This window comes from Lagopus leucura, unplaced genomic scaffold (assembly GCF_019238085.1).
Source record: "Lagopus leucura isolate 7727_CA_CO unplaced genomic scaffold, USGS_WTPT01 Super-Scaffold_73, whole genome shotgun sequence".
In the NCBI taxonomy this organism is placed as follows: Eukaryota; Metazoa; Chordata; class Aves; order Galliformes; family Phasianidae; genus Lagopus; species Lagopus leucura.
This window is the reverse complement of record NW_024962252.1, coordinates 83,882,580-83,909,546: the sequence shown is the minus strand read 5'-3', so window position 1 is coordinate 83,909,546 and position 26,967 is coordinate 83,882,580. Positions and strand designations below refer to the sequence as shown.

Here is a 26,967-nt window from a genome sequence, read left to right as displayed (position 1 = left end):
TAGAAGATTTTAGAGTAGATATTAGGAAGAAATTCTTTACTGTGAAGGTGATGAGACACTGAACAGTTTGACCAGAGGCTGTGGATGCCCCCTCTCTGGAAGCAATCAAGGTCAGGCTAGATGGGGTTGTGAGCAACCTGGTATACAGGGAAGTGTCCCTGCCTATAGCAGAGAGTTGGAACTAGATGGTCTTAAAAGTCCCTTCCAACACAAACCATTCTATGACTCTATGATTTTGATGTTTGTAAGTCAAGAGTCTGAGTAGGCATAGATACAGAACTGCACAATTCATTTTTTTTCCCCAAGGTCTCAGGAGTAAACACATTCAGATTGAAGATCCCAGTGAAAAGAGGACAAATATTAATTTATCTAATCTCAGCAGGACTTATAAAAGAGCATGAAGTTCAGTTTTGGAAGCCGGGCTGAGATTGAGTCCACAAGCCAGGGCAATGAGAAGACAAAGTGAGGCCATGTATAACACCACATTGTCAATAATATGAAAACAAGTTTTACAATTACGTGGCTAAGCCCCCAAGATTTTGTAGACAGTATATTGTGAGGAAGTTTTGCTTCCTGGACTAGCTTCAGATCACTTTTTCTTAAAAAATTTAAGTGTAGTATATGAATTCTTTGAAAATGTTAACCAGATAAATTTATCTGCTCAAAAGTAGAGGAATGTTGAAGACAAGAGCACTAAATTTTCACTTACTTCACCCAGTACAGTTGCCTCCTAAAACTAAAGTGTAAGGGGGTAGCTACAGTAGTGCTAGCAGCAGTTGACATGCTTACTCTCACTCAGGATCAGACTCATTTCAGCACTGCTTCTTGCTCCACCAAGAAACATTTAAACAATCCATCTCAGTATTCTAGCTTGACACTGCTTATTTGGATTTAGTCTATCATACATTCTAACCATCATTGTAAGGCAAAGACCAAAGTTTGCAAAATTTGTTGGAAGGTTGGAAATACCAATGATAGGAATTGCTCCACCACACTTCGACAAATATGGACTCTTCATGCTCACTTTTACAAAGTGTCATCAGTGTATTCAGTAATTCTAGTCCATCTTTCATTGACTGTACAGTTTGTCAGCCCTTTGAAAAGGACAATCCTTCCTACAAATGTCCACCTTGCTAGTATGACAAAGAGCAGGAACTATTCAATTACATAGATAGAAATCAAAGGGCTAGAGATGTATTATACATATAGATAAACATATTTATAATAGATATTAAATATTAACTTAAAGATCTTTTTCATTTATTACTGACAATTGAAAAACCAGATCATGACCTCTGTATCAGAAATATTACACTGTGATTATGGACCAGTAAAATATTTCAAGTTCCACATCTCAAAAAGAACTTCTAATTCATTCATAGTATGACTAATAAAATTAATGAAAAAAATAGACATAAATCTGCATTGTTATTTCTACACTATTTCCAGTAATAAATGGCAAGAAATACTCTGAACAAAGGCAAAATCTTGTTAAATATGTACTGCAATTTTTATTATATTCATCATGAAGTCAGAATTTATCCCATTGTTAAGGTAAAAACAAAAAAGGATAACGTTAATGTAATGTAAAAATTAAAATTTGAAATAGAGGATGTTATTTTGTAAATGGAATTTTACTTGGAAGCCTTTTAGTTGCTATCTCACAGATTTATTTTTTGCTGTATTTTTACACTAGAGTCTCTTACAAAAAGCAACCAGTAGGTGGAGCAGACAACATGATTTAACACCTGCAAACTGGTTTGGTTTTTTTCCATAATTATGGCAATCACACAGGAGAAATTTTCTTCAAAGGAAGCTAATGTGTGTTAGATATCACTTGACTAGTTATTGAAACTACTGACATAGGTTAAAAGCTCAGGCATTTCATAACCATGAAGCTTTAGAGCTCAAATTTTATTTTTCCAGACATTACTTGGCAACTAACTTAGCTTAAATCAAACAAAATTTGCTTTCTTTTTTCAAGCCAACTCTTACCTGCAAAGAGTATTAAATTTGTATTGCATAGATACTTCTGGTACTATAGATAGAAAAGAAAGAAAGAAAAAGTTGCTGTTTTTCAGAAAAGCCAAAAAACATTTTTCTGTGATGAAGTTGGCAGGATATATATATATACATTTTTTCCTTTGTTCATCTTCCTTAAACTTCTTTGCTAAAACAATTCTTTAATCCAAATAAATGGCTTATGTCTATTAAAATGTTTGTGTCAATGTATTTGTACACGTAGCAATGGGAAAGAGTTGTGTTTTGTTAGATTTTCATGTCAAAATACACTCCATTAATTGTTTGCAAAACATAAAGTGTAAAACATAGTATAATAGCATACAGGTTTTACAATCCAACTATTTCCCTGAATGTCACTGTTTCATGTTAATGGAAATCAGTATGCCAAAGGAAAAAAAGAAAAAAAAAGATGTAATGCAGATTTAAATGTAGGCATGCCTTTTCAATATTTTTAGGTAGATCAAACTTCCTGCCTGAGACTGAAGTGTTCACACACTTATTCTGCTCATATTTTGAGCTCACTAGAAGCTGTGTAATTGTATTAATTCTACAGCTAATATACCATGGCTCTCAACAAGGCTAATTAGTTTAGGTTCAGCCCCATATTATAACTCTAGATTGGCTTGGAAGGCAACCAAAGCAAGCTCAGAGCTGTCTATATAAGGCTATGTGTATATAACTGCTCCCAACAAAAACAAATAATGTATAGTGATTCAGAATTTAATCTCCATTTCTTTCCCTTTTCTTTTTTCCTTTATAAAGGAAACAGTTTTTATGAAAGAAATAAATGCTTGAATAGAAAGTTAACACCAGAAAAAAAGAAGTTTACTTTATCAAAAGCCATGATTTTATAAAAACATACTAGAAAACCCTATATATTTACAATACCAGCATTTGTAAGATTTACTTTTTGAAATGTGAAATAATGCTACCAATTAAAAATTGGCACAGCCTTGTATACATGTATATAGTTTTAATCAGTGCGATAAGATTATATCTGTGAAATGCAAATTCTGAATTCAATACAGGATTAACAGTCTTTAAAGGCACAAGGGATTACTGTACTATCTGCTACACTGTGTAGCTACATGCTTGGTTATTTCCCTGTTTAACCTGTAACATATTTCTGAGATAGTTTTGTGGGCTTTGGCTTGTAGAAAGAGGAACTTGACATCTCTTTCTTTCTGACAATTCCTTTCTGACAGTAAGTAAGCACACCTTTTTCCATGCTTGCAATAAAACAAAAAGATTCACAATATATAGGATATATTAGACACTATTATTGCAGGTACATATTTTGTAATGCTGTCCATATAACTCACTTGAGTATCTGCAGCCTTGATCCCTTATGTGGCTTAGCTCCACCACTAAAAAAACTTTAGCAGATCATCTGTACTCACTGGGCTTTAGTTAACACACGACTTTAAAAGAAATCCATTTTATCAGCCTCCTCTTTTCATTTGCTATGTCCCCAGCTTACAAAAGAAATCATTTCCTTCACTCACTCAAAAGTGTTGATTTTTTGCTGCCTGGTTATACTAAGACAATGAACAGACCTTACTCAGAGTTAACTGTCCTTTGAAGACAGCAAGCAGAACTTGTAGTCAGGTCAGAAGAGCAAGGATATTCAGAGCAAATTGCCAGGCACAAAGCATAAAAACAGTAAATTCTGAAGCAAAATCATTTGCTCTGCATCTTATGAAGATATTAAGTTTTATGATTATGAGGAATACACAGCTTGATGACAATAAATTGATGGTTGCTGTTTTAAAGGTGTTTGATTTACATTCATTCATATTTCAAAATACTACCTTAGAAAGACAGTTCTTGAAGCAAAGTTCTGTGATAAAGGAAAAATTCTGTAGACTGAGTCACTGTATACACAAGTTATCTTTGCAAGCAAAATCAAGTATATTTTTGTTCTGAAAGATTCTGAAAATGAATTCTATGTAGTTCTGTAAAATCATAACCCAAATTCATTGGATCATAATAATTACTGCAGCCCACTACCAGAAGTCCTCCAGGTGCATGGCTGAAATTAGGCCCCTCTTGCCATTCCTTAAATAAGTGTCAATAAGTTTGCTAAGACAGTATTATCAAAAGTGAACTAAGTTTACTAAAATCTTTTTACACAGCAAGCCTCTTAATTCTCAATAAAAATCCAATTTTTTGCTCCAGGTAAATGCATTAATGTCTATCTATTTGTTTTACATAAGTTTCTCCAACACAAACATAGTATAAAGCAAAAGAAAAACAATGCACAGCTAATCGTTAATATTCTGGTTTTACATCTGGAGAAACTAATTACTGTGAATTAATTTTAGTTACTAACTCCCTCAGAAACAAAGTCATTCAGAATTTTTCTGCTGTTACTAAACAGCACTTTTATGTGGCTATTTTTTTTTTTTTTTTTCAATAAAGATACTCATGTTTTATTGGAAAATTGATCTTTTTTTTATAACTGATATCCAGTCAATGCACATATATTTTAAGTAATGCTTAGATTACAAATGATTCCCAAGCAGAAGAAAATATTAATTTTCTGCCACTAAGTGGCATGGTATTTTTCTTGCTTTCCTTAGGATTTGCACTCTTTCCACACAGATAATCTATATAGATTAATAACCAGTCAGATACATAAAGTAAGAAATGAGTAAGAATCAAGAAAAAGAAGCATTTAGTTCATGTCAACACATCCTAACTGTCTGTTATTCCTTATTCATATGAAGTAAAACCAATCACTAGGCATTTATGGTTTATGTGAAAGTTTAAAAAAGGGCACTAACAAAAGGCAAAAGCACAAGCATTACCAATCACATTCATTTTGTCTAAGATACATGTATGGGTATGCTGTCTGCAAAGCAGCATACATAAGGATGCTTGAAAAATATATCACTTTTATCAATACAAAACAAATTAATCAGTAAATATTTAAAATTTATGAGGCATTTCTATGTAAAAACAATTATGCTAAATAAGCTGATTCAGGCAGTTCTAGGAAAAGCTTTTACAGAAAAACTGCATTTACAATCTGCCTTAAAAACAAAGAGAAGATAGAACCAGTCCCAGCATTAGCTCAATTTAAAAAAGGGGAAAAAATGAAATCCCTCCTCAGCTTAATAACTTGTTAGTTCTTGACAAGTGCAACAACACAACAATAAGCCAGTCAAAATGAGTTTTTAAAGCGAGGTTATGCCCTTCATGTTGTGTTATCACAGTGGCAGATCAAACTGCTGACTTGGACTCTTTCTGCCAGCAGTGCTGATGCTGCCTCTATGAAGCTGCTGTCGTGGAATAGTCATGGTACCTGCTCTTGCCTATAGAAAAGCACTAAATTGAACTCGAAGTAGTGTCTTTGTGATATCTTTTCAACAAGTCATGTCCCATTCAGCCTGCTAGTTTATCTCTGTCAGGCTGGGGGCCCAAGTGGTTTGCATGAGCTGTCAGGGACAGGTATACCAACCTGCTCAGTGCTAAGGAGGTAATGCATCTTTCGGGCTTTGTATTTCTTTTCCTTTTCTTTCCTTTCTAGGTCTTTCTTCTTCTTTTCCTTTTCATTCATTTCTGCATACTCTTGGAGCTCATTCCTGTAATAAAATAAATTTATCAATCATGTGGTGATAATAAAGGACCTGGACATGTTTTATTTTACTTTAACCCTTTTATAGCCTCATGGTGTTTTGCTATTAACTATTAGCAATGTACTGCAACAGTAGCATGGAAAATTACAGTTCATCGAGTTCCACAGCAGCAGGATCTACATGGAGATATCTGTGAAGAAAACAGATTAAAATGCCAAAACCAGTATATTAGTTCATATTGTTTAGTTATTACTTTGAAGAAGATGTCAATGCTCATTTTAATAGTTTGATAAAATAAAATTTATAGATATTTTGCTTTCAGAATAATTCTCGTTTGACTTTTATTTATAACTAGAATTTAATTTATTAATGTTCCCTCAGTCTCAAAACTGAAGCTGTTCACTTAAGTTTCGATTAGTGCTTTGTGACGTCTCCTTCTGATCTGCAAACTTATGACATGAAAAAGCATAGTAAGCAGAGGATAAGAGTTGATATTTTATCCTAGACCTTTGAGCCTTTTGTAAAATTGAGCACTTATGCATAGAGAACTGGATATAACCTTCTTATGCAGCAGTGTCTTTAAAAAGAGGAGTTTCCATAGCATTAAGTTTCTTGCACAGGTCACTTTATACTCTAGTCTGATAGCAATGGTACAGGCCACAAGAAAAAAAATATAACTGTCTCATGAGACAGTGTATGAAAGAAGTTTGCAAACATAGTGTCAACTAAAGGACATAGTCAATAGGTTATAGGACATTGTTTCATTGTAAAAGAACTGTACCTAATACTGGCAGAGAATGGAGAGAACTCATGATTCCAAATGAACATTTACAAAAGAAAATGGCCATTGATTCCACCGCCATGGCTTCTTTCATAGAATGAAGTTTCTCATAAATTATGCAAACGGTGAAGAGAATGAGTGCTCTCTAAGAAACAAAATTGTGTGCTACTGTGCACAGTACACAAGTATGGATTTTTGACCCAGGTAAAAAAGATTAGTTTGATTAACATTTGTTACATTTGTTATTAAGAAATAGCTAGTTCAAATTAATTGGCATGCCAAAGACACCAAATATATTCAGTCAACCATTTAGATTGTTTTAAAGTTAATTAGGTGAGTAAATTCTATTTGTTGGTTCTTTTTTAAGCATTTGAGTACATGGTAAAAAAAAAAAAAAAAGAAAAGAAAAAAAAGAAAAGTACACCATCAATATTTATCCATTATTTATAATATTTAACCAGATATTAATGTACCTGGATTATTCAAATGTTCCAGCAAAACATATTTAGAGAGGCCCACATTAATGGTCTCACTTGTGTCAGTGGATACTAAATAAGATACAACAGGACAAAATCCAAATCCTGTCACATGCGAAGAAGTTTGCTACTATGAACAATTCTTCTGGAACATCATATTACTTCTGAAAGTATGTTTAAGATTGTGCATCCGATCTATTCTTAATATTTGAACTATCATAACATTAAAAAGGTTCATCAACATATGCGAATGAATGAATTATTAAAAAGAAATTGCAGCATCGAATTGTTACTTATTTCATGCTATCTTTCAAATTTTTATCAACTACAGTAAGTAAAAAATTAACTATTTACACATTTTATTTCAAATGTAACAGAAAAAATAAAATGGAAAGGAAATAAATTAAAGATCAGAAAAGATGTATAGGTCTCTTTCAAACTCTGGAAATATTTTTTGTTGCAGTTTACTGTTAAAGGCTTCTAATACAATATTTCATACAAGGTTACTTATGAAGCACACTGACGTTTAAAAATCACCATGCTATGCTTTTTCAGCAGTGTAATTTTTTTCCAACATAAGATTAAATTGCAAAATAAATGAATTACTTAGAGTGGCATGGCCCCCATTTTGCCACCCTTCTCTTGAAAATTGCTTATTAATATGAAAAAAGAAGTTGGAAAATAGCCTGTTTTACTTTATGCATAGTGTTTCGGGGCCTCAAAGCCTGCAAAGCCAGACTAGCTGCACATTTTAGATTGTGTTGGCAAGCGGGTACGATGACCTTTCTGACCTGCATCTCAAGGCTATTATTAATCGCTAAGTAACCTGGTAAAGCCAAACAAATTTGTTTCCATTGAAAGGATCTCTATCTGTGTCTGAGAATTTGTGCTGTACCAAACAAACCTCATTAACTGTGTCCATTTTTGACAAAGAACTAGGAGTTGGAGAGATTGGCGACCTTTCTTTGTCCTTAAGGTGCAGATTTCAGAGTCACTGCCTATAGGTACATAAGCATTTTTACTTGGATACTCTTTGTTCTATATCAATCAATCGAAATAAATGGATTAATAAAAAATGCATATAGTATCACTTAAAAAAAAATTGCCATTTTACTTTCAGTATCAGACCATATAATCTGTTTTACTTATTTAATACTATTTCTTTTTTTTTTTATGACAGTCAACCATTCAGCATCAACACATTACTGGTGCTATTCATGTTCTTAGATACTTATGTACTTATTTCAAAAGAAGCCCTGTTATTTAGAATGTGTGCTACAGATGTAGTAATAATGGGATGTAAAATGTTTTCCATTGTCATTAAAATGAATTTACCAGAGTATTTTCAGGGAATATTTAATAGTCAGCATGTGATGAAATTAAAAAGAAATCAAAAATAAAAAAATAATACTAATTCGAAATAAAAAAAAAAATTAAAAAATAATTGTAGAAATTCAACAAAATTCATGATCTTTTTAGATAGTACTATAATTCAAAGTATTAAGATACTTTCAGGATAATCATGTCTTCATTAACACGGTGCCAGAAATCTTTCCAAAGTTTGCTTTTTTTTAGCTTATAGTTACAAATAATCTTCAGTATACATTTGCAGCCTACACATCTTGTTTGTTGTGCTATAATATTTCTATCACCCATAATACCGCTGTGTACAGTTGTACAGAATATACAGACAATAGTGACTGGAGAATGGGAGCTCCCAGGATGATTCTCTTCTAAGGGGCAACAGAAAATAGCACTGTATTTTCAAAGAATTTGAATAGGAGCAACAAAATCAAGAAAACAATAAGTGATAGGATATGAATATACTATTTCATATGTGAGCAGTTCAAGAACAACACATTATTCACTGTGCAGTGGGTTTCACTGTTACCGCACAGAAAAAGGTATATAAGCATAAGTGATACTAAAGACATAAATCTAGACTTCCAAACAGAGTTAGAGTTAAATCTTAAAGGTTCAAAGAGAATAAATTCAAAGTCCATTACAGTCAATAGAAAATTCCATGAAATTAGATGATCTTTGGATTAAACCGATCTTTCTCTTTGTTCATATATAACTCAAGTTCAATCAGTGATAATAAACAATGCTTTCTTGGGACTATCTGATATTAGGAATACTAGCTACCATGCTTGATCAATAACTTTATCCTTTCAGACTCTGAATGCAATTTGTTTCAGGATAAACTTTTCATGGTTCAAGGAGGAGAACTGAATATGGAAAAATACTTTGGCTTGCATCAAATTTGTTGAGAGAAAAAGGGTTCTGTAAATGTATAACATGTTCTAGGTTAATTAGTAATCTTGTTTTGCTTTTGCAAATAATCTGTCTTTTACATGGTTCATAGTTGGAATAATTAAACTAACTTATAAGTAAAAAAATTGGTAATTTTTTAACATAATTTTCTCATTGTCTTAAAGCATATCTAAGTTTTTTAACGTCATCTACTGTATCTTCCTACAAACCTGGCTTCTCCTGTCTGCCTATTTTAACTAGAGTTTCTATCAAACTGATTTTTATATAATACCATTTTAAAGGAAATATGTATAAGTTTTGACAAATATAGTGCTTTCTCATTACTTGAAAAAAGTCCAAAGAATATCAGTGTTAATTAGCACAACCTTACCATGCATTTTTTTGCTTAAAAAGTGAATATGTAGGTAATATAAAGTGCATTTTCTTTGTAATACAGAATACTCCAAGTAATTGAAATCAAGCATAGCATTATCAATGTAGGTGTGCAAAGAAAACAAATAAAAATGATCTCATGTAAGAAATCTGTAAAGTAGCTATTGATTTGTTAATGACAAAATTATTTGCTTTATATAGTTTGACAATAAAACATTTTCATATGACAAGGTAACATTGTTATTCTGATACTTCATTATGCAGTAGGCAGCAGTGCTGGTTCCAGCTATGAGATGCAAATTTGGTTGACAGTACTCCTGCTGTCTGTATAAAGGTTAAAAATACACACATAATATTGTTCCCGGCACTTTTGGAAAGGTCTTGAAGTGATGATTTCAGCAGTATACAGATTTTCATAATTCTGCAGAGAACTGCAACATTTTACAAATTCACACTGACCTACATTTATTAACTTCATCAAACAATTACATTCCGTTTGCACTTCCACTTAAATTCGGTGATCCTTTGATGAGATAGACATAATAAAATTGTAATATTTATTAAACAAAAGAGAATCCAGGAAAATCAATAGTTGATCAATAGTACTCAGAGTATAAAGTTATTGTGAATTTAAATAGTTCAGACTCCAAATCATAAAATTCCAGGAAAATAGCAGTAGGCAATCTTAGCATAAAAGGAGAAAAACTAAATCAATTTTACTTTCCTGACTATCTATCATCCTCCCTCCTCAAACAGAGAGTATGGAACTGAAAATGAAATTAGTGGGACAACACTTCTGGTACACAACTGCATGCCACTTGATTTCACATTACACTGGTGTATATGAGAATACAGTGTGACTTGTTGTGATAATATGATTTTACTTTTACCTATTATACTTGGTTAAAAAATGAGGCCTATATAGAGAGAGCAGTCCAGGATGTACAAGTAGTTTATAGAGAGGGCTATAGTTTAAAGACAGAACTTTAACAGAACATACACACTACTCTTGCATTAGCTGTGTCAGACAGCTTCATCATCCTCAGCCTAGGTCAGAATACCTGAATGAATCTGTTCAGATTTACTGAGCAAACAGAAAGGCTTTGTAACACCCTGTTCCTCTCTGCTATGATGTGTACTGCCTTGTTATGTGACACGTTTGCAACTGTGCGGTCTTGCCCAGTGAAATCTGGGATTAACCAATTCTTAAAAGTATATTATTTGTTCTCAAATATGTACCAGATAGTTTTATTCACACAGCTGAAATTTAAACCACTCATTGGTAATGCAATCATAAACACTGTTCCTTCTGCTGGGAATCACAGAGGATTTCAGAGTGTATTTGCTTGAAATATAACAAAACATAAAGTGATTAAAGGTCCAGAAAGTGCTTCTGCAGTTCATCATTACTTTGCTAGGTAGACTTCAGCTAGTATAAAATTAAAATGTTTATAGCAGATTGGTTGCAGATATACGCATTAGTTTACACATGCACTGTGGCTTTTTTTTTTAAATAGAAGGGTAGGTGTTTGCTTCTTTGTAATGATGAAATCCCATTGTTTTCAGAAAGAGAAAACTCACTCTTCGGAGTAATTCTGGCATATGATCATTTTGTTGAAAACAAGAATCAACTCAGCTCTGTTTTACATAACATTCAATGCTGAGACCCATGAATCCTGCAAAAATAATGTATATATATATCCTGTTGAGCATTTTAAAGGTGTGATTTGCTACAACATAAGTAGTATGTATACATATGTAGTATGTACTTATAAGTAGTATATATATAAGTATATACTATATATATAAGTACATATATAAGTATATATATTGTATAAGTATATGAAGTATATATATAAGTATATATATATACTTATAAGTAGTACTTATAAGTAGTATGTATACATTTGTGTACTACTTTCTAAAGTTTTCAACATTTTATAAGTTTGAAATAAAGGCCAAAAAAAAGCTTAAATAATAGCTTTAACAGCTCTCAAACATCAGGAAACTGATGGATTATGCAAAAGATTCAGACAAGAAGTAATACTTGTAAGTATTTAAAGGTATTATATTCATATAGCACTGAAGAGTTCTCAGTTAATAATGGATGCTTATATTACTGTAATGCATGTGCTGCCTCTATGTATTACTGCCTCATGCATTTGTTCATGTGGCCTTATGCTCAAAAGCATAATACTCAGCAATATAACCTGTGTTCACACATGCAGCCTGAATGTCCTCATGACCATTCTGTAAACATAAAAGATAAGAAAGGAACAATTGTCATTCCACTTGTTTTTGTTTTTAGAGGATCAAGGAAAAGGAGAAATCTACACTAACAGTATTCCTGGAGATCTAGTGACAGTACACAAATGGCTGAAGGTTATTGAAGAGTGCTGAATGGAGATGTAAAGGGAAAGTCAGATGTCCATTGGATAAGTGGGTATTTTCTCACAAGTGATTATGCTTGTAATGGAAATTACCAACCTCATACAAACAGTTTACAAACAATGTGGGCTGGTGACAATCAGATTATGATACTGATTGCCAACTATCTGGTGAGCCTTTAGACCAAAACACTTTCCAGGCTACCTGTAATTGCTCCAAAGAGGTTGAAGCAGGTTGCATTGTTACACGTTGTTATATGCAAACAAAGCAATAAAGCTCTAAAGGCACCCAAAGTTTGCAGCTTAGCATGCATTTTACATGTCTAAAATGTAATTCAAGAAGAAAATATCAGCAAATAAGCTATCTGGTTAAAATAAAAATAAGATATGCCTTTTGAAAGAAGACTTGAAAAAGGAACATACTTTCCAAATTCTTAGCATTGGTGGAATTGCCATGAACTGACTACAGATAGAGACTACTGCAAGAGACAGCAAATTGTAGGACATTCAATTTTTGATTCTGTTATGTATGTTGTATTCACAGTGCTGTCTTATGAAGACAAGTGCTGTATAGCTGAGAAAATGGAAGGGAGAACTTTAATAATGTAGATATGTTTTTAAGAAAGCATGTGGCTCAGGAAGAAACAGAGGAAAGAGTTTACTTATAGGAATAACAAGTGTGTTCATCTAGAATTAAAATATAATCCTGAACTTGTTACGATTTCAGTCTAGAAGAGCTAAAGATACTGATGTTCAAAACAGATTTTAAGTTCAAAGGATACATTAACCTGGCAGAGTGGATTAGTTTTCTGAAATTCTAATTGGGATTTAGAAATTCTACAGATTCAGAGAGCAGGGTCAATGTCAATTCTGAGGAGGTATTAGGACAGTTATTAGGGCTATGAGGTCAAATTAAACACCTATCACAAAACTAATTATATAAACTTAACAATGACGTGTCTCTTCAAAATTTGGAGGACTGTAACTGGTTTGTCATTGCAGTGTAGTGAACAGGAAACTAATAATAACAAGCAAAAGCAAAAACATCCAATGGATTCTGTAATTATTAATTTTAAAGAAAAAAAATTGTTACACCTTAAAATCCCATTATCATTTGTGCACAGCAGAACACATTCTGCCCACCTTTCTTTAATCACACAGTGTACCAGTGGAATTAAGTGACATACCAGTTCAACTGTCAAAGTCCACCATCTGATCAATATGCTATGTAGGAAATGTGATGAACACAGCAGTGAAGGGCATACAGTGAATGAACACCTTGTGCAGATCAGGAGATCAGGACACAGCATGTATCAGCTGATAGGAAAGAACAGACTGATGTACCCTTCTTATCCTTCCAATTTCAACTGCTGCACAGTTACTCAACAGAGTGCAAAGGCTTTTGAAGTCATGGGTAACATAGCCACTTTATAAATAAAAAGGGAATGTTTCCCTTAATTCGTTACACAGAATTTTCTAAGTAAGGTTTCAACTCATATAGGGTTTTTCCATACACATATTTAAAAGCTACTAAATTATTTAACTTTCTGGAAATACGTAAAATTAACATACTGGTCTAAATATTTTTCCTTGTGTATACAAATCCTTAGGCCGATTCTAATTCCTACTCATTAGCAGCTTAAAATGTCATGTAGTTGAAAAACATTTCTTGTAAAAGGCATGATTTAAACACTGAAGTTTTGTTAGCTTAACTATTTTGATTTAAAGTTATAAACTCACCTGTTATGGATGTGGCATAAGAATATTGACAGTACCGAAGTTTCCACTGGTTGAGGAACTGTATCCAAGTATCCTGTTTCAACTTTATTTCTGCTCAGTTTTATGCTAATACAGCTAACTCTAACAGGTAGAAGCAAGCTATGGGCAGGCTTTTTTCAAGTGGGTGCTTGTCACGATAAATCAGCCTGATTAGTCTAAATAGTGAAATTAGTAATTAGGGGTAACAAAGCTGATTTGGTCCTGAATGGATTACACAGCCCTGACACACAAATTATTCTAATGGCAGTGCAGCAGAAGTGGTCATTTCTAGCACAGTGTCAGGGCTAAGCTGCTAAGAGAGCTGTCAAGTTCTTAATTTTTCCTGCAACAGATGAATGAAGATGTCTAAAGATAGCCAGCTACCAATGAAAGTTCTCAGTGAATATAATGTGAAAGTATCTGTTATTTTTTGGCACTGCAATTTCCAGCAGACTGTGCACGCTACCATCTGCACAGTAATAACAACGGGAAAGCACGCTGCTATTCTATGCAGTTGTAGTAAGTTGTTCCTGATATAAGAATACACCCTTTTAAGCTGTTACCTTCCTGCTGCAGTGCAGGACAATATATACAGGTATATATTTCTTTTACCTTAATATATGATACCTGGCAACATATAGGTTGATTTTAAATCACTAGGTGATGACTAAAAGTCATCAGCTAAGTTGATTTTCCTTCTCAAAGTTTTAAGCAACAATTAGACTTAAAAGCTTACTGACTGACTCACATTTTTTACTTATTTTGATATTTAAAGTCTGCATATGTTTGGTATACATTTTTCACATTAAATAGGTCTTACAATGGCAAGGCAGAGAGAGCTTTTATATACTAACCCATTATGTAGAGCACAGCACTAGTGCCAAATCTCACAACACTCTAATGATTTTCACTGTACCTGATGGCTTCCTCAAATTCCCAAATAAATTTGTGTATAGAGTTTGTGTGGCCACCTGAGCATCTGTGATGTCACAAACACTATGAAAAATAACACAGAGAACTATATCTTTTAAATAAAAAATGCAGTCATTTTAGGAGAGATCTAATATTTTGAAGTACTGCAGTACTACTCATATGCAGTACAATTCAAGGCAGTGGCTAATTGGCAATATGAAATTATCAGCTAGATCTCAATTATTCAGAAATGCTAGAATATATCGAAAATGTTATGTAATCAAGATTTCAAAAATCAGACATTTTTTAGGTTATGAGACACTCAAAGTTATTATCTGAAATTTTGTTTCTTCTATATAAAACAGTACAGTCCATTAGAGATCTAGGCATCTAATTATTCATGCCTAAGTAGTACAGCTGATGTTTAGATTTTATTGTCTATACTTAAGCATATAATTTGTTACTTGGAGTACTACATCCTTCCTTGAGTTTTTTTATTTCCTTGAGTAAATAAATCCAAAGGTGCAGAATGGTGGTGAGGCCTCCAACCACTAAGTACAAGCAGGCTAATGAGTACTGGATCACTTTGGGCGTCATGCACCTGGAAGATCAGATTAGTCTGACAGAAGAAGCTGTGAATGTTTTCAATAAGCCAGTAAATTGGACAATAAAAGAAAAGCCTAATTGGAGAAATAAAGGTTGAAAATCTTGCTTTTCTTAAACTCTCTTGTGCTGCTTTGTTTTGAAGACAGCAGGAACCGTGAAGTTCAAGGTAAAAGAACTGGGATTTAGCTTCACTGTCAAGGATAAACAGCTTAATGGATTCATGTAATTATCCCTACAAGGTGAAGAGTATGAAGAATTTGAAAGGAGGATAACAATAGGGAAATGGTTTACACAGCTTAAAAAAAATCATGTTCACAGTATGACGAAGTATACTATGTCTTGTAGAGGGGTATTACGAATAGGACTCACAGAACTGAAGCTTTTCTATGATCCTGTGATGAAAAGGTATATAAATTAATATACAAACTGACAATCCATCAGAATAAAAATGTTGGATATTTTTATTTCTTTATCAAACAGAAAACAAAAAGGTGGCTATATTAATGTATGAATTTTGGATATTAAATGAGTTTTCAGTCTATCAAAGGAGGATATAAAAAGAAGCCATGGTTTGAAGAAGATATTAAAGCAATTCAGCAGAGAAATATGGGACATAAGAAAATTAACTTCTGCAGTAGAATACAAATGGTATTTTCCATCTTTTGGAGATATCAAATCAAACTGTTGGTTTTTTAACTGTTGGTGTTTTAACCAAAGGTTACTGAACTAAAATAAGTATTGTTATAAAAGTGTTGTTGATGGATATGAAGTTGATGGATCTGAATTTAGACTAGACCATGTGATTCAGAGTAGAAGAGTGTTCTGAGCATCATTTGAAGAAAAAAAAAATCAAACTTGACCATCAGTAGAACAAGATGGACTACTTGGACAATGTAGAACAAGATTAGTTACTCAGCCATTTGCACACAGATTGCTTTAGTAAACAAAATATGTGATTTTCTAAGGTACCAAATTCACACATTTAAATTTTATGCTTCATTATTAAGCTGAAAGTTGCAAACCAAAAGAACCACCTTTTTTTTAGTGACAAATGTACTGCCTTACATAAGTTCAGTAAATGGCATATAAAATGTCATTTTTCTAGTTTCATAAACGTATGACATTTCTAGTTCTCCAAAATGTGCATGAAAAAATGTTGATACACTTTCTCAACAGTCCTTAGTCTTCAAGTGGTAGAGCTCTTCCCTGATAACTGAGTATAGCCTGTATATAGATGGTCTGTCATGTCTCTACAATTAGATAAAACCAGAACTGCTATAATTTAATCAGTTACAAACTGAAAATTGTATTTTGAAAATCAAGTTTATTAATATGTAATCTTTAGGTAATCATATTTATGCTCCTAATTTACACAATATTTATAGTATTCTACATGTCCTTGAAATAGGGAACAGGGACACTAGACTATGAAAAAGTGGCCTAGCTGCTGGAGTTCATAAATTTTGTTCAGCTTTGGATGAGTTCAAAGAATTGCCATGTAAGAAAAGCCTTACAGAGGGAATTTATCTGATTATGGCAGTAATAATTACCCAGCTGTTTATTGCAGATAGAGAAATAATTCATGTAGGCAATAGGCCGTGGTGGCAATGACACTCCGCATTTAGTAAATATGCAAACTGTTCACTTCTAATTAACCAAGCTAGAGGATGCCCTTATTAAATGTATAAACTAAAAGTGCCTTCCTGACAAGTGATGAATTGTTACATTGCACAAACTCTTGCCACAGAATTACTGGAGTGAACTTGGGGCTTAACTTCATTAAGAGATCTTGTGGGATAGTTAAATGAGGATGGACAGCATAACAAGACCTACCTGACAGTCAATGATATGTTAGAGCTTAATGAAACTGTGCCTCTTCTCCTTTTCTACTTATTTTACAGCAAAGATACTGCTTCAGCCAAAACATAAAACCATGAAGCCTCTCTTTGTAGGACAATATGAAATTCTAGGATTAGTCAGCCTATATAGAAAATGTTTTATAAAATCTCAGTAATTTTAAGACACTTAGTTCAAAATAAATGCAGTTCAATGACTGAATGTCAGGACCTAAAATTTCTTTCTACAAACTCTAATTAAAAACTTTGCTTTGGATATAGGTGAAATAAAGCTTAATATTTAACCTATATCCAAATGGTGAGCTTACTGCTATACAAAAATACATATGAAAAAACAGCCTTCATATTTTTAAAGAGTACAGTCAAACCAATTACTTACATTACCTAGGTTATTCAGGTTTATCTGAAGAAGTTGTTCTATATTACACAGAACTGGCTAACACATCACTTGCTCAAGAGAGACTTATATAGAATATAAGACACGCCTGAGGTGTACGTAGCTGAATGCGCACTGGAAATTTAGCTATTTAGCTTTCTGTGTAATCATATTGGTTCCTATCTTATTCTCAGTGCAATCAGAAATTATTTTCCTATGCAGATAAAACAAGATATTGCTTGTTTTATAGCTTTAGCCAGTTCATTTCAATTTCATGACCAAACTAAAAAGAAAAAACTTCATCTAAAAAGTCTTGGTTTGCAAAATGTATTATTGAAAGCCTATAGGAATACAAGCACATATGCTGTATAAAATCATATGTGTATGTGCAACTGTGTTAATATCTATAAAGGTAGGTAAAGGGAAGACCTGAAAATGGGGTAACTTCTCATGGATTTTTTTAATGCTCTGAAACCATGTTGAAAGATAGACTTACGGGCAACACATTTAAGAAGGAACAGCAATACCAATATACATGACTCTAGATAATCTAACTAGATTTAAAACTTTAAAATGATTCTCTTAAAGCTTTTCTTTGATCTAATTCCCACTTAAGTTAGTGCACACATTTGATATCGTTCACAGTAAACTAGATCAAATCGCAAAGAACAACTTCAGTGATTCTAGTTCCGTGTTTCTTACCACATCTAGCAGTTACAGCTAAAATTCTCTTGAAAAGGCATAGATAGCTCAAGTTACAGAAACTATCACTCAAGATTAATATTCAAATGAAAGAAAGCATATTTGGCACTTATCTCTGTTTCTATGGCTCCCAGAGAAAGCTGACAGGATATGTTTACATTCAGAAAATTCTAATTACAGGCAAATAACTTAAAAACTCTAATCTGTTTCCTTTAGACATCTTTGAAGACAAGAAAAGGAAGATGGGTTAAAGATAAATTAGATAATTAAGCATAAAGTGAAAGACAACATTACAAAAATGAGCTTTTTATTGTTTTAAGAACTCCAAGGAGCTGTCTGAAAGGCTTTGGCACTAATTGAAAATAGGCTATAGAATCAATTGCTTCTGCAGTCAATGAGGAGGAACGTTTTAATTGAATTATAAGAAAATATATGCATTCTTCAAAATACTTTGACACTTGAGAAAATAGCCAGCACCTGGACTTATCTTTATCAGAAAGAATCAGACAGATGGACGCTGAACAAGTTCTCCTCATATTAGTATGACAACAGATGATTTATTTCAAACCCTCTTGTAGAAAACAGCAATACCTCAAAAGTTTTAAGAAGCAAAGTGCTTCTCATGTTAAAAGTAAATAAAACTCAGAAATGCTCCAAGAAGCAATCAAGAATAAACCCAATACTCTTACTTTTTCTCCACGCTACAAGATCAAGCATATTTGCAGAAAAGCCAAACACTGGATTAGATAACCAGCAACATGCAACAGTACCATATTTCACTGTTCAATAAGATTATAAAATAATTAGACTACATAAAGGATTTGTAAATATATGTATTACCAAGTAAGTGATTTTTATCATTTAGCATTATCTGTTTCCTTGGCATTATCTGAAGAAGATTTAATGGTGACTGTGATTATAAATCTGCTGATAGAACATCTAGTCTAACTTCGATGAAAGTCAAACACAAGGGCCACACTCAAGACCCTTTCATTACAAGAGCCAACAAGAAAAGAGAAAAAAATTGGTGTGAATCTTCTCAGTGTGTGAAATTCATGAGTTAGCAGTGTTTACATACACTATAATACGTGCTAAAACTAGACTTGGTCTTAGTCTGCTATATGTAAGTCAGTGTTTATTCAAAAGCGAAGACTAAACTACCTGCCTTGATTATAAAGGAACCCCCTACACCAGCACTCGGCCAACGCTTTGCTAGTTTTCTGATAGTGCTATCTTATTGAGTTGTATACCTAGGAAAAACTAAATGGTGCCATTCATCAGCAAAAGGAGCACTACATCCCAAAATCTTATCTCCAGTTGCACACCTGACATACAGCAAAGTTGCTTTACGGTAGTTTAAAGGCCAGTGTGCAGATAACCTTAGACAGAGAAGTCTAAGTTAATCACACAGTTGGACAACTGACGTTATCCATAAGTTATTTTGATACAATGGCACTAGCATGCTAATTTATGTGATGTCCATTTTCTTATCATGGATTGGAAACAGCTTCACATAAAACAAAATTCTAACATATCATACGGACTTAGCATATAGTCTATGCTAATTGCTTTTGGCGTATTTCCCTTTGTAACAATTTTGCCAAGTCTCAGAGATGCTAAATGTAGCTTTGAGAATGTTTCAAAACAAAGTATTTTTCCTCAACATGAAATATAGTAATTTTAATGAGAAATAATCAAATTAATTTTAATACATTTATTTATGCAACCATCCAATTAGTCTATATTCAGGCAGAATACAGTCTGCATCGGCACTTATTCAAATACAAATGGTTGCCACATATGAAGAATTATTACAAAAATCTAGCACAAATTGCACAAATTTCAGAATTTAGGACTAAGAAACTCATTACAAAGTTATGCTGAAGCTAAACAATACAAATTCAAAGAAAAAATTTGAGTATGCCCTTCTGAAGATAGAACTCAGTGTACAAACTCATTCTTTTGCCGTCTCTCAAGGGATTCTTTGAATCATTTCTCAACTAAGGACTCTATGAAGACTTTACAGCCATTAAACTTATTGGTTCTGCCCTTTATTCTTCAGCCAGTCTGGGAGCTAAAACAGACAGCTATCTCCAGTTCTTACAAAAACAACATCTTAGGTTAGGATAAGCAGTCTGTTAAGGTGCGCAAACTCACATATAATATGACTATTATTATTTAATTATATTTTAGGTCAATTTCTGTTAAATCAATTTCTGTTAAACTTAATTACATCCCTCTATGGCTTTAAACTGGGGCAGCTTCTATTAAGTTTACTTTCTCCTGGGACTTTCACAGTAAAGACAAATGATAAAGGTCCAGTTACTAAATGAGGGCAGCTATTAAATAAGGCCGGCTTGTATTAAAGCTGGAAGGTAAAGATGTAGATACTAGATGAGATTACCCCCTGGTAAAAGAAATGCCTTGTATGGAAAAAAAAAAACTGGGGAAAGATGAGAGAGAAGGCAACAAACTTCGGTCAGCAATTCCTTTAAGATACCAGGCTGCAATCTAACAGAATGTCCAAAATTCTATAGTAACTTCCTGTGAAGTGGGTACAGGCTTCCCCCTAATGAAAGGAGAGAAAACAAAGCACAACCTCTGGTTCCAGTGACCACGAAGTAAAACCGTACCTTGAAAGAACCTGCAATCTAATTCCAGGTAGTTGTTGATAAATAAAAAATCTATTAGCATTTTTATAGAAGATTAAGAAACATATTGCAGTACAGTTTAGGACTACAACATACCCTGAGCTTAAACAAATTTTTGAAATGACAAACTTAGAGTTTGTGGTTTTTGGTTAGTTGATTGTTTTTTTATACTATGGAAGTTCTAAAAATCAGTTTATTTTTTTACTGTGGTTGCAGTACTATTCGTGGAGAAACTCAGTTCTTTACTTTCACGGTCACAGCACTAATGCATACAGTCTGATGAATGTGGCTGTAAGAAATGATAAAATAATTGCATTGCCTCAATTACCATGGTTCTGTTGTTTCTTGCTGTTCTTGAGGTGTGACACACTCAAAGGCAGTTTAATCTGAATGCACAAGTATAACAAGGGGCTCTGTCCATAAACACATACATTTCTATAATGCTGAAGCTGAAATAAAACTCAGCCAGTTCATAAATGCGCTCCTTTCAAACAATGTAAATTGCTGTATTTGATATATACAGAGATACCTATTAGCAATGAAGTTGTTCTCTCCCTTTTGATGTACTAGGGGATGGAAATATGCAGAGAATCCCTCCTCCACCTTGTTCAGTATTCCTAGTAGGAAGCACACCATGCCACCTTGGGGCCAAAGCAGTTGGCAGCAACTTAGCCCAGTGACAGGAATAATCTGTTTGGCTGAGGGCCTACACCTGATCTTCACTAAGCATCTGTTAGATTTAATCAAAATAATGTTGAAGATAATATACATATTAGTTCCAAATATACCTGAGCAAAAGATTACTGCAGCAATTCTTGGTTGGACTTGAAAAGTGAAGAATTTTTAAAACTGAGAGGGTATGGTCTATTTGACCAAATTTTCTAGAAAACTCATTTTTATCTTTTTGGTTTTTTTTTTTTTTAATCTGAAAGACAGATTTGATTTTATTTTTTAATCTGATAGTTAGAAATTATTCTCTGAATTTCAGAAGGCAGAATTCAAATTAGCAGAATATCAATATACCAATAGCCAAGCAAGAGCTCGTACACGCCAACTTTGACACAGTTTCAAGTACCTAAAATTGCACCATTCATCTTACCTGTTAAAGACAAGAAACATATTGATTAAAATATCTATACAATTATAGGCACTGTTGTGTGGTTTGTTTTTTTTTAATGAACTGAAAGAAATATTAGGGAATTCTGAACAAGAAGATACGACAGATGTTTTGAAGATACACTTGAAAAGATTTTTTAAATTTAGTTTTGCAGAGTTGTAATCTAACATTCTGTGCAAAAATACATTTAAATACACCATGGATAGGCAGTTATCAGTACATTTCACTACATCTAACAATGTAATGCAAGAGTTAGTTCAGCGCTATGACAAAGAGGACACCAACAATACCAACAATAATTGGGGAAAAATAATATAAATTAATATGTAGCATTTAAGAAAGTTGGATAATTTGTGTTTTACATACAGAAATTGCATGTGCTGTTTTCTGTAACAGAATTCTGATTGAATTGTCTATGTCATGTGTCCTACATGAGACTTCCAGAATATGAATTCTAAAGACCTATTGTCTTTCTTAAGGCCTGAGGTCTGCCCACACATCCACAGTTGAGAGTCCTTAGGCCTAATGAGGTTCTGATGTACTGTGAATGTTCTGGTACTTAAACCAATGTGTACAGAATCCATGTGAGCCTTTGTTTTACAGGCCTGCTCTTCTCAACACAAGTTTCTTTGTTTTCTTAAATAGACTTTGATCTTCCTTCTATAGTGTACAGTCACCAATGAACCAGAATGAGAAGCTGGGATACCGGTACACCAGGGCTTTAATTTTTTTCCCAAATGATTATAAGAACTTGAGTATAGGTAAATAACAAAGTCAATTAATATTCACACAATGGCTCATGAACGTAAGTTAGACTCAAACACACAACTTTCATACTTTGTCAATAATCAATTTTCAAAACAAAATAACAACAAAAAAATCCAGTTCAACAGATCACATTTATAGCATAATGATCTATTAGTTTTTGAATATAGGTGAAGAGGCAAATCCTCTATTATTAACCTGGTACAAGCAGGAATTTCCAGTTAATTCAAAGAAATGAGAATTCATAACGGTCAAAATGAGAAGAGAACGTAGCACAACATGCATAGGACTAGAATTAAAGAGAACAATGACTGAAACATACACATATATTTGATAATGGAAGGGATCCTACACTTAAACAAATAGTTTAATTAGCAACATCATTTTTTCCAAGTAAAAGAAAAGGAAATTAAGGTTCTATCACATGAAGTTTTTATCTTTACCTGACAATCTCATTATTCAGAGAAATGGCTCCCAGGTACTTCTTCAGTGCATAGTAATTATGGGTATATTTTCGGACATAATACCCTCTCCATCTCTTCTGAATCTACAAGAAATAAAGACTTGTTTAGTATATTTCAAATTGAAAGTTTTTATGTGTATGAAATAACTGTTATATTTCCCAAAGAATAGGATGTCCTTAAAAGCAATATCAAGAAGAGGCACCACTACCTTTCAGTGAAGAAAATGCAGGTAAGATGTAACATATTGTAGTTAAATGGTGATATGAATTTACTATTAAATGCCAACATTATCAACTAATATCAAATTTTAAGTAACTGTTTATGTTGCATCTGTTTATGTTGTTAAGAAACATCTGCTATTATTAACAATGCTGCTAGTGGCATTGCTTCATGTCAGAATGGTAAAAAGAAGAGGTGCCTTTTTTTGAAATTACAGGATCTTTACACTCTTTTGTGCTCTGGATATGTTATAAACTGAAAGAAAGACTTCCAGTAACTTAGTGAATAAGGATTTCTGAAAATATCATTTACAAACTGTTAGTCTTTCCCATATAAGATGATGTATGTCTGTTTGTTACACATTAATTACAATCTTCTAACAAAACGCTATTCCTTCTGCCTAACAGATGAAGCTTATACCAGAAAAGGAAACCACTTTATCTGTAGTTAATTCTGACATTGTGGTAAGAACAGAAATTATGTAGTGTCCTTCATGAGAAAGGATTCAGCTTAATGCATTTTAAAATGCATCAGTTTCAAAAAAAGACAGTTCAGTCTCTCCCCAAGTATTGGCTCTCTCCAAGTATTTAGTCTAACAAAACAGTTTAAACATTCCCTCAATATGTGAAAATACTAATTATGACGTTTCTGAAACAATTACAAGTTTACTGGCTATATATTTTGTGGAAAGGGAAGGGAAGCATTAATTATCACAACCACCATTTGCTAGTCATATCTATCCCTCTGTACTGCATCACATATACTGATGCTGCAGGAAAACACAACTTCTTTTCAGTCATGTTGAGGGCTGTTTTCAGACTTCATTATCTACATTGTAACAGATCAGTGTACTTTGTATCAGTAAATCTCAAAAATAGATTCACAAACTTCTTGTCCTCAGTGTCTGAATTTCTCTTTATTTACATTCTTCCACCCTTGAATTTATCCACCTAAATTATTATTTAGTTTCTTCTTTGTATTGTTTCTCTTGCTTCCAAATGTATTTCAAAATTAATTTCTCAATTTCCATCTTTAGTTCTGCCTTACTTTATTTCTGCTCCAGTTCACACCTCATGATCTTTGCAGCTTTGAAATCTTATGAGACATAAGAGCAGAACAACAAAATCTACTAAATAAATAATAATAATAAAAAAAGTCTGAGGTCTTGCTATCGAGGAGCAACTTCATGGTTAGAAGCTATCCATCTTCACGAGATGTATTGAAAAAAAGAAGAAGATTCAGATTTGCCAAGAGCTCTCCTTTTCCTGTTTAGAGGCCTCTGGCCTCTAAATGTTATAAGAAATGCAACTCTTCACTGTGTCTACAAAGAACGTTTTTCTTGTTTTCCTTCTGCATCAACTCTTCTCCTTCCAGAACCTCAGAAGCAAGCTACAACTTTTTAAGTGGAGTGAATCCTTTTTTTGCTACTTTGTTATTGCTGCTATTGACTGTTTTCTTTCCCTAACTTCTATTCCAAAGTTGCATAACGCAGAAGAGGCAGAAAGAGAATCACAAACTGTGCTTGATTTGGGAAAGAAAGCAAGGGGGGAAAAGGCTGCCACTTGCTCAAATCACAAATCAGACTCTGCTCAGAGTGACTTCAAGTTTGGGCAGAGCTCTTAGGAAACAGGCAGAACTGTCTCTATTCCTTCCAGCTCCTTTGCAGTCGAACTGTGTATCGCCAACTGTGGTAACAAAAGTTACTGTAATTTTGCAACTGCCACCACTTCCTGTGTGAAAATAATAACGTACTGGAACCATCTATATGAAGATTAATTAACAACTGCATAATTTTAAACATTGCCTCTGGTATCATTCTTCAAGCACAAAACTACTGTTTAAGGTAAAAACAGGCATTTAATCTAACCTGATAATATCTAGTGGTACAGTTATTATTATCTCTTTATGTAAGATATAGTAAGTATGATAAGAAAGCTTGCACTAAGTCTGTGAGTGATATGTCACAAAAAAGTAAAATGATTCACTAAAGCTATGAGGAATAATATTTACTTTTAGATTTAGCATTCCCTTTGTGCACCACCATGCTTTTCCTCTCTTCTTAAATGAGACTCAAAACTAATATAAGAAGCTGGTGTTTTCTTTTACCTATGTGTTGTTTCTTTGTTTTTAATAAATAAATAATAAGAGTTCAATCTCTAGACATTGATAGAAATAAATGTCATGTAATCAGCTGAACACAGGAGCAAGAAAGGTTCACCCAAAACATGCTTTCTTTGCACAAAATTGTAGTAAATTTCATAGTCTTTACAACTCCCTTTCTCACACACAAGTGCATCAGGTTAAAAAGGGATATAGGAAGAGGAAAGCATGAGCATGCCTTCAGAGATGTGGGATTAAGCAAAATCCTTTGCATGTGAATAAGGATCTTAGCTTTGTTTCTCTGTTTGGCTTCAATATTTCTCAACAAGAGTAACTTGGCTCCCATATAGCTGTGCGCTCATTAATGCAGGATTATGGTCCCTTTGAAACTATTTCTGACAGTCTTCACCTTCCAGCTATAAATGCAGAACTGGATATTTGTTGGTTAAAGGATCAAAACCCAAAAAGAGTAAAATTGCATAAACCTATAATTAACTCCAATAGGCTCAGTGTACCAATTAAACATCACATTCTGACTTTATTTACACCACTTCCTGTCTATAATGGCCTCACTGAATGAATAATAGGAAACAAACACTGCATTATATCACAGATTATTTTATGCTGCATAAATTGCTCTGAAAATTATGCCTCCTATCTATTGCCATGGAAACTACAACAGTTACAAAAAGCACAATAAAACTATTTGATAGAGCGAATTCACAGCTACAAAACACATTTTTTCAACATAATCACTATCATTAACTAAGTGTTTTCACCAGTAATGAACAAGAGCCTGCGTGCTGTGCTTGTTAATATTTGCTTGACCATTTGGTAAGCAGCTTGTGTGTCACATCACTATCACCACTGCTGAGACTCAGTATCCACCAATTCATTGTGCTCACAGCCACTGCTGTTTGGTCTCCATAAATGTTTGGCAAGCATTGATGAATGTCAATGGATGCCATTTTTTCCACATGGAGTAATACAATTCCACTTATTTGGCTTCATAAGCACTTCCATGTCAGACGCCATTTTGTCAGGCTGCCCCTTGGCTGCCATCTTGCGGTAACAAAACGTAATGAAACACTGGTAGGAAGGCTCAACTGCTACTGCCATACCACCAACATCCACCTCTGCTGTCGTGGGCTAACATAATAAAATTACTTTAGGAGTAGCACTTGTTGATTTCTACTTCACTAATTATATGTGTCAGAAATCAGAAGACTGAAGCCTAATCTCTTTGGAAAAGAGCACTTTACACAGCTATGTTAATGAGGCTCTTGTAACGTGAACATTCTAAATGTATGCTTAATAAATGCTAAATAATGGGCAAGTGTTATTTTGGTAGTAATGTGACATCATAATTTGGTGCCTTTTGTCTTGCACCTGTTTGGTCTGATGAAACACGGGCAGTGTGGGCAACATGTTCCAAACAATGACGCCATCATAGCAGCTTTGAAACAGTGGCTCACCTCATCCAGTGCAGATTTTTATGAGCATGGGGTGCAGGCTCTTGTTCATCACTAGCAAATATACAAACCTAAT

General features: G+C 33.5%; 1 protein-coding gene across 1 annotated transcript in view; it reads right to left on the bottom strand.

Annotated features, from left to right (window-relative positions):
* Positions 1-26,967, bottom strand: part of SPATA17 (spermatogenesis associated 17) — a 90,566-nt gene that overhangs the window by 48,330 nt on the left and 15,269 nt on the right. Inside the window, exons 5-6 of the mRNA XM_042894239.1 lie at positions 23,080-23,183; positions 5,486-5,609 (exon numbers count right to left, since the gene is read on the bottom strand). Of these exons, the coding sequence (XP_042750173.1) occupies positions 5,486-5,609; positions 23,080-23,183 (228 nt within the window). The remainder of the gene's footprint in view (positions 1-5,485; positions 5,610-23,079; positions 23,184-26,967) is intronic.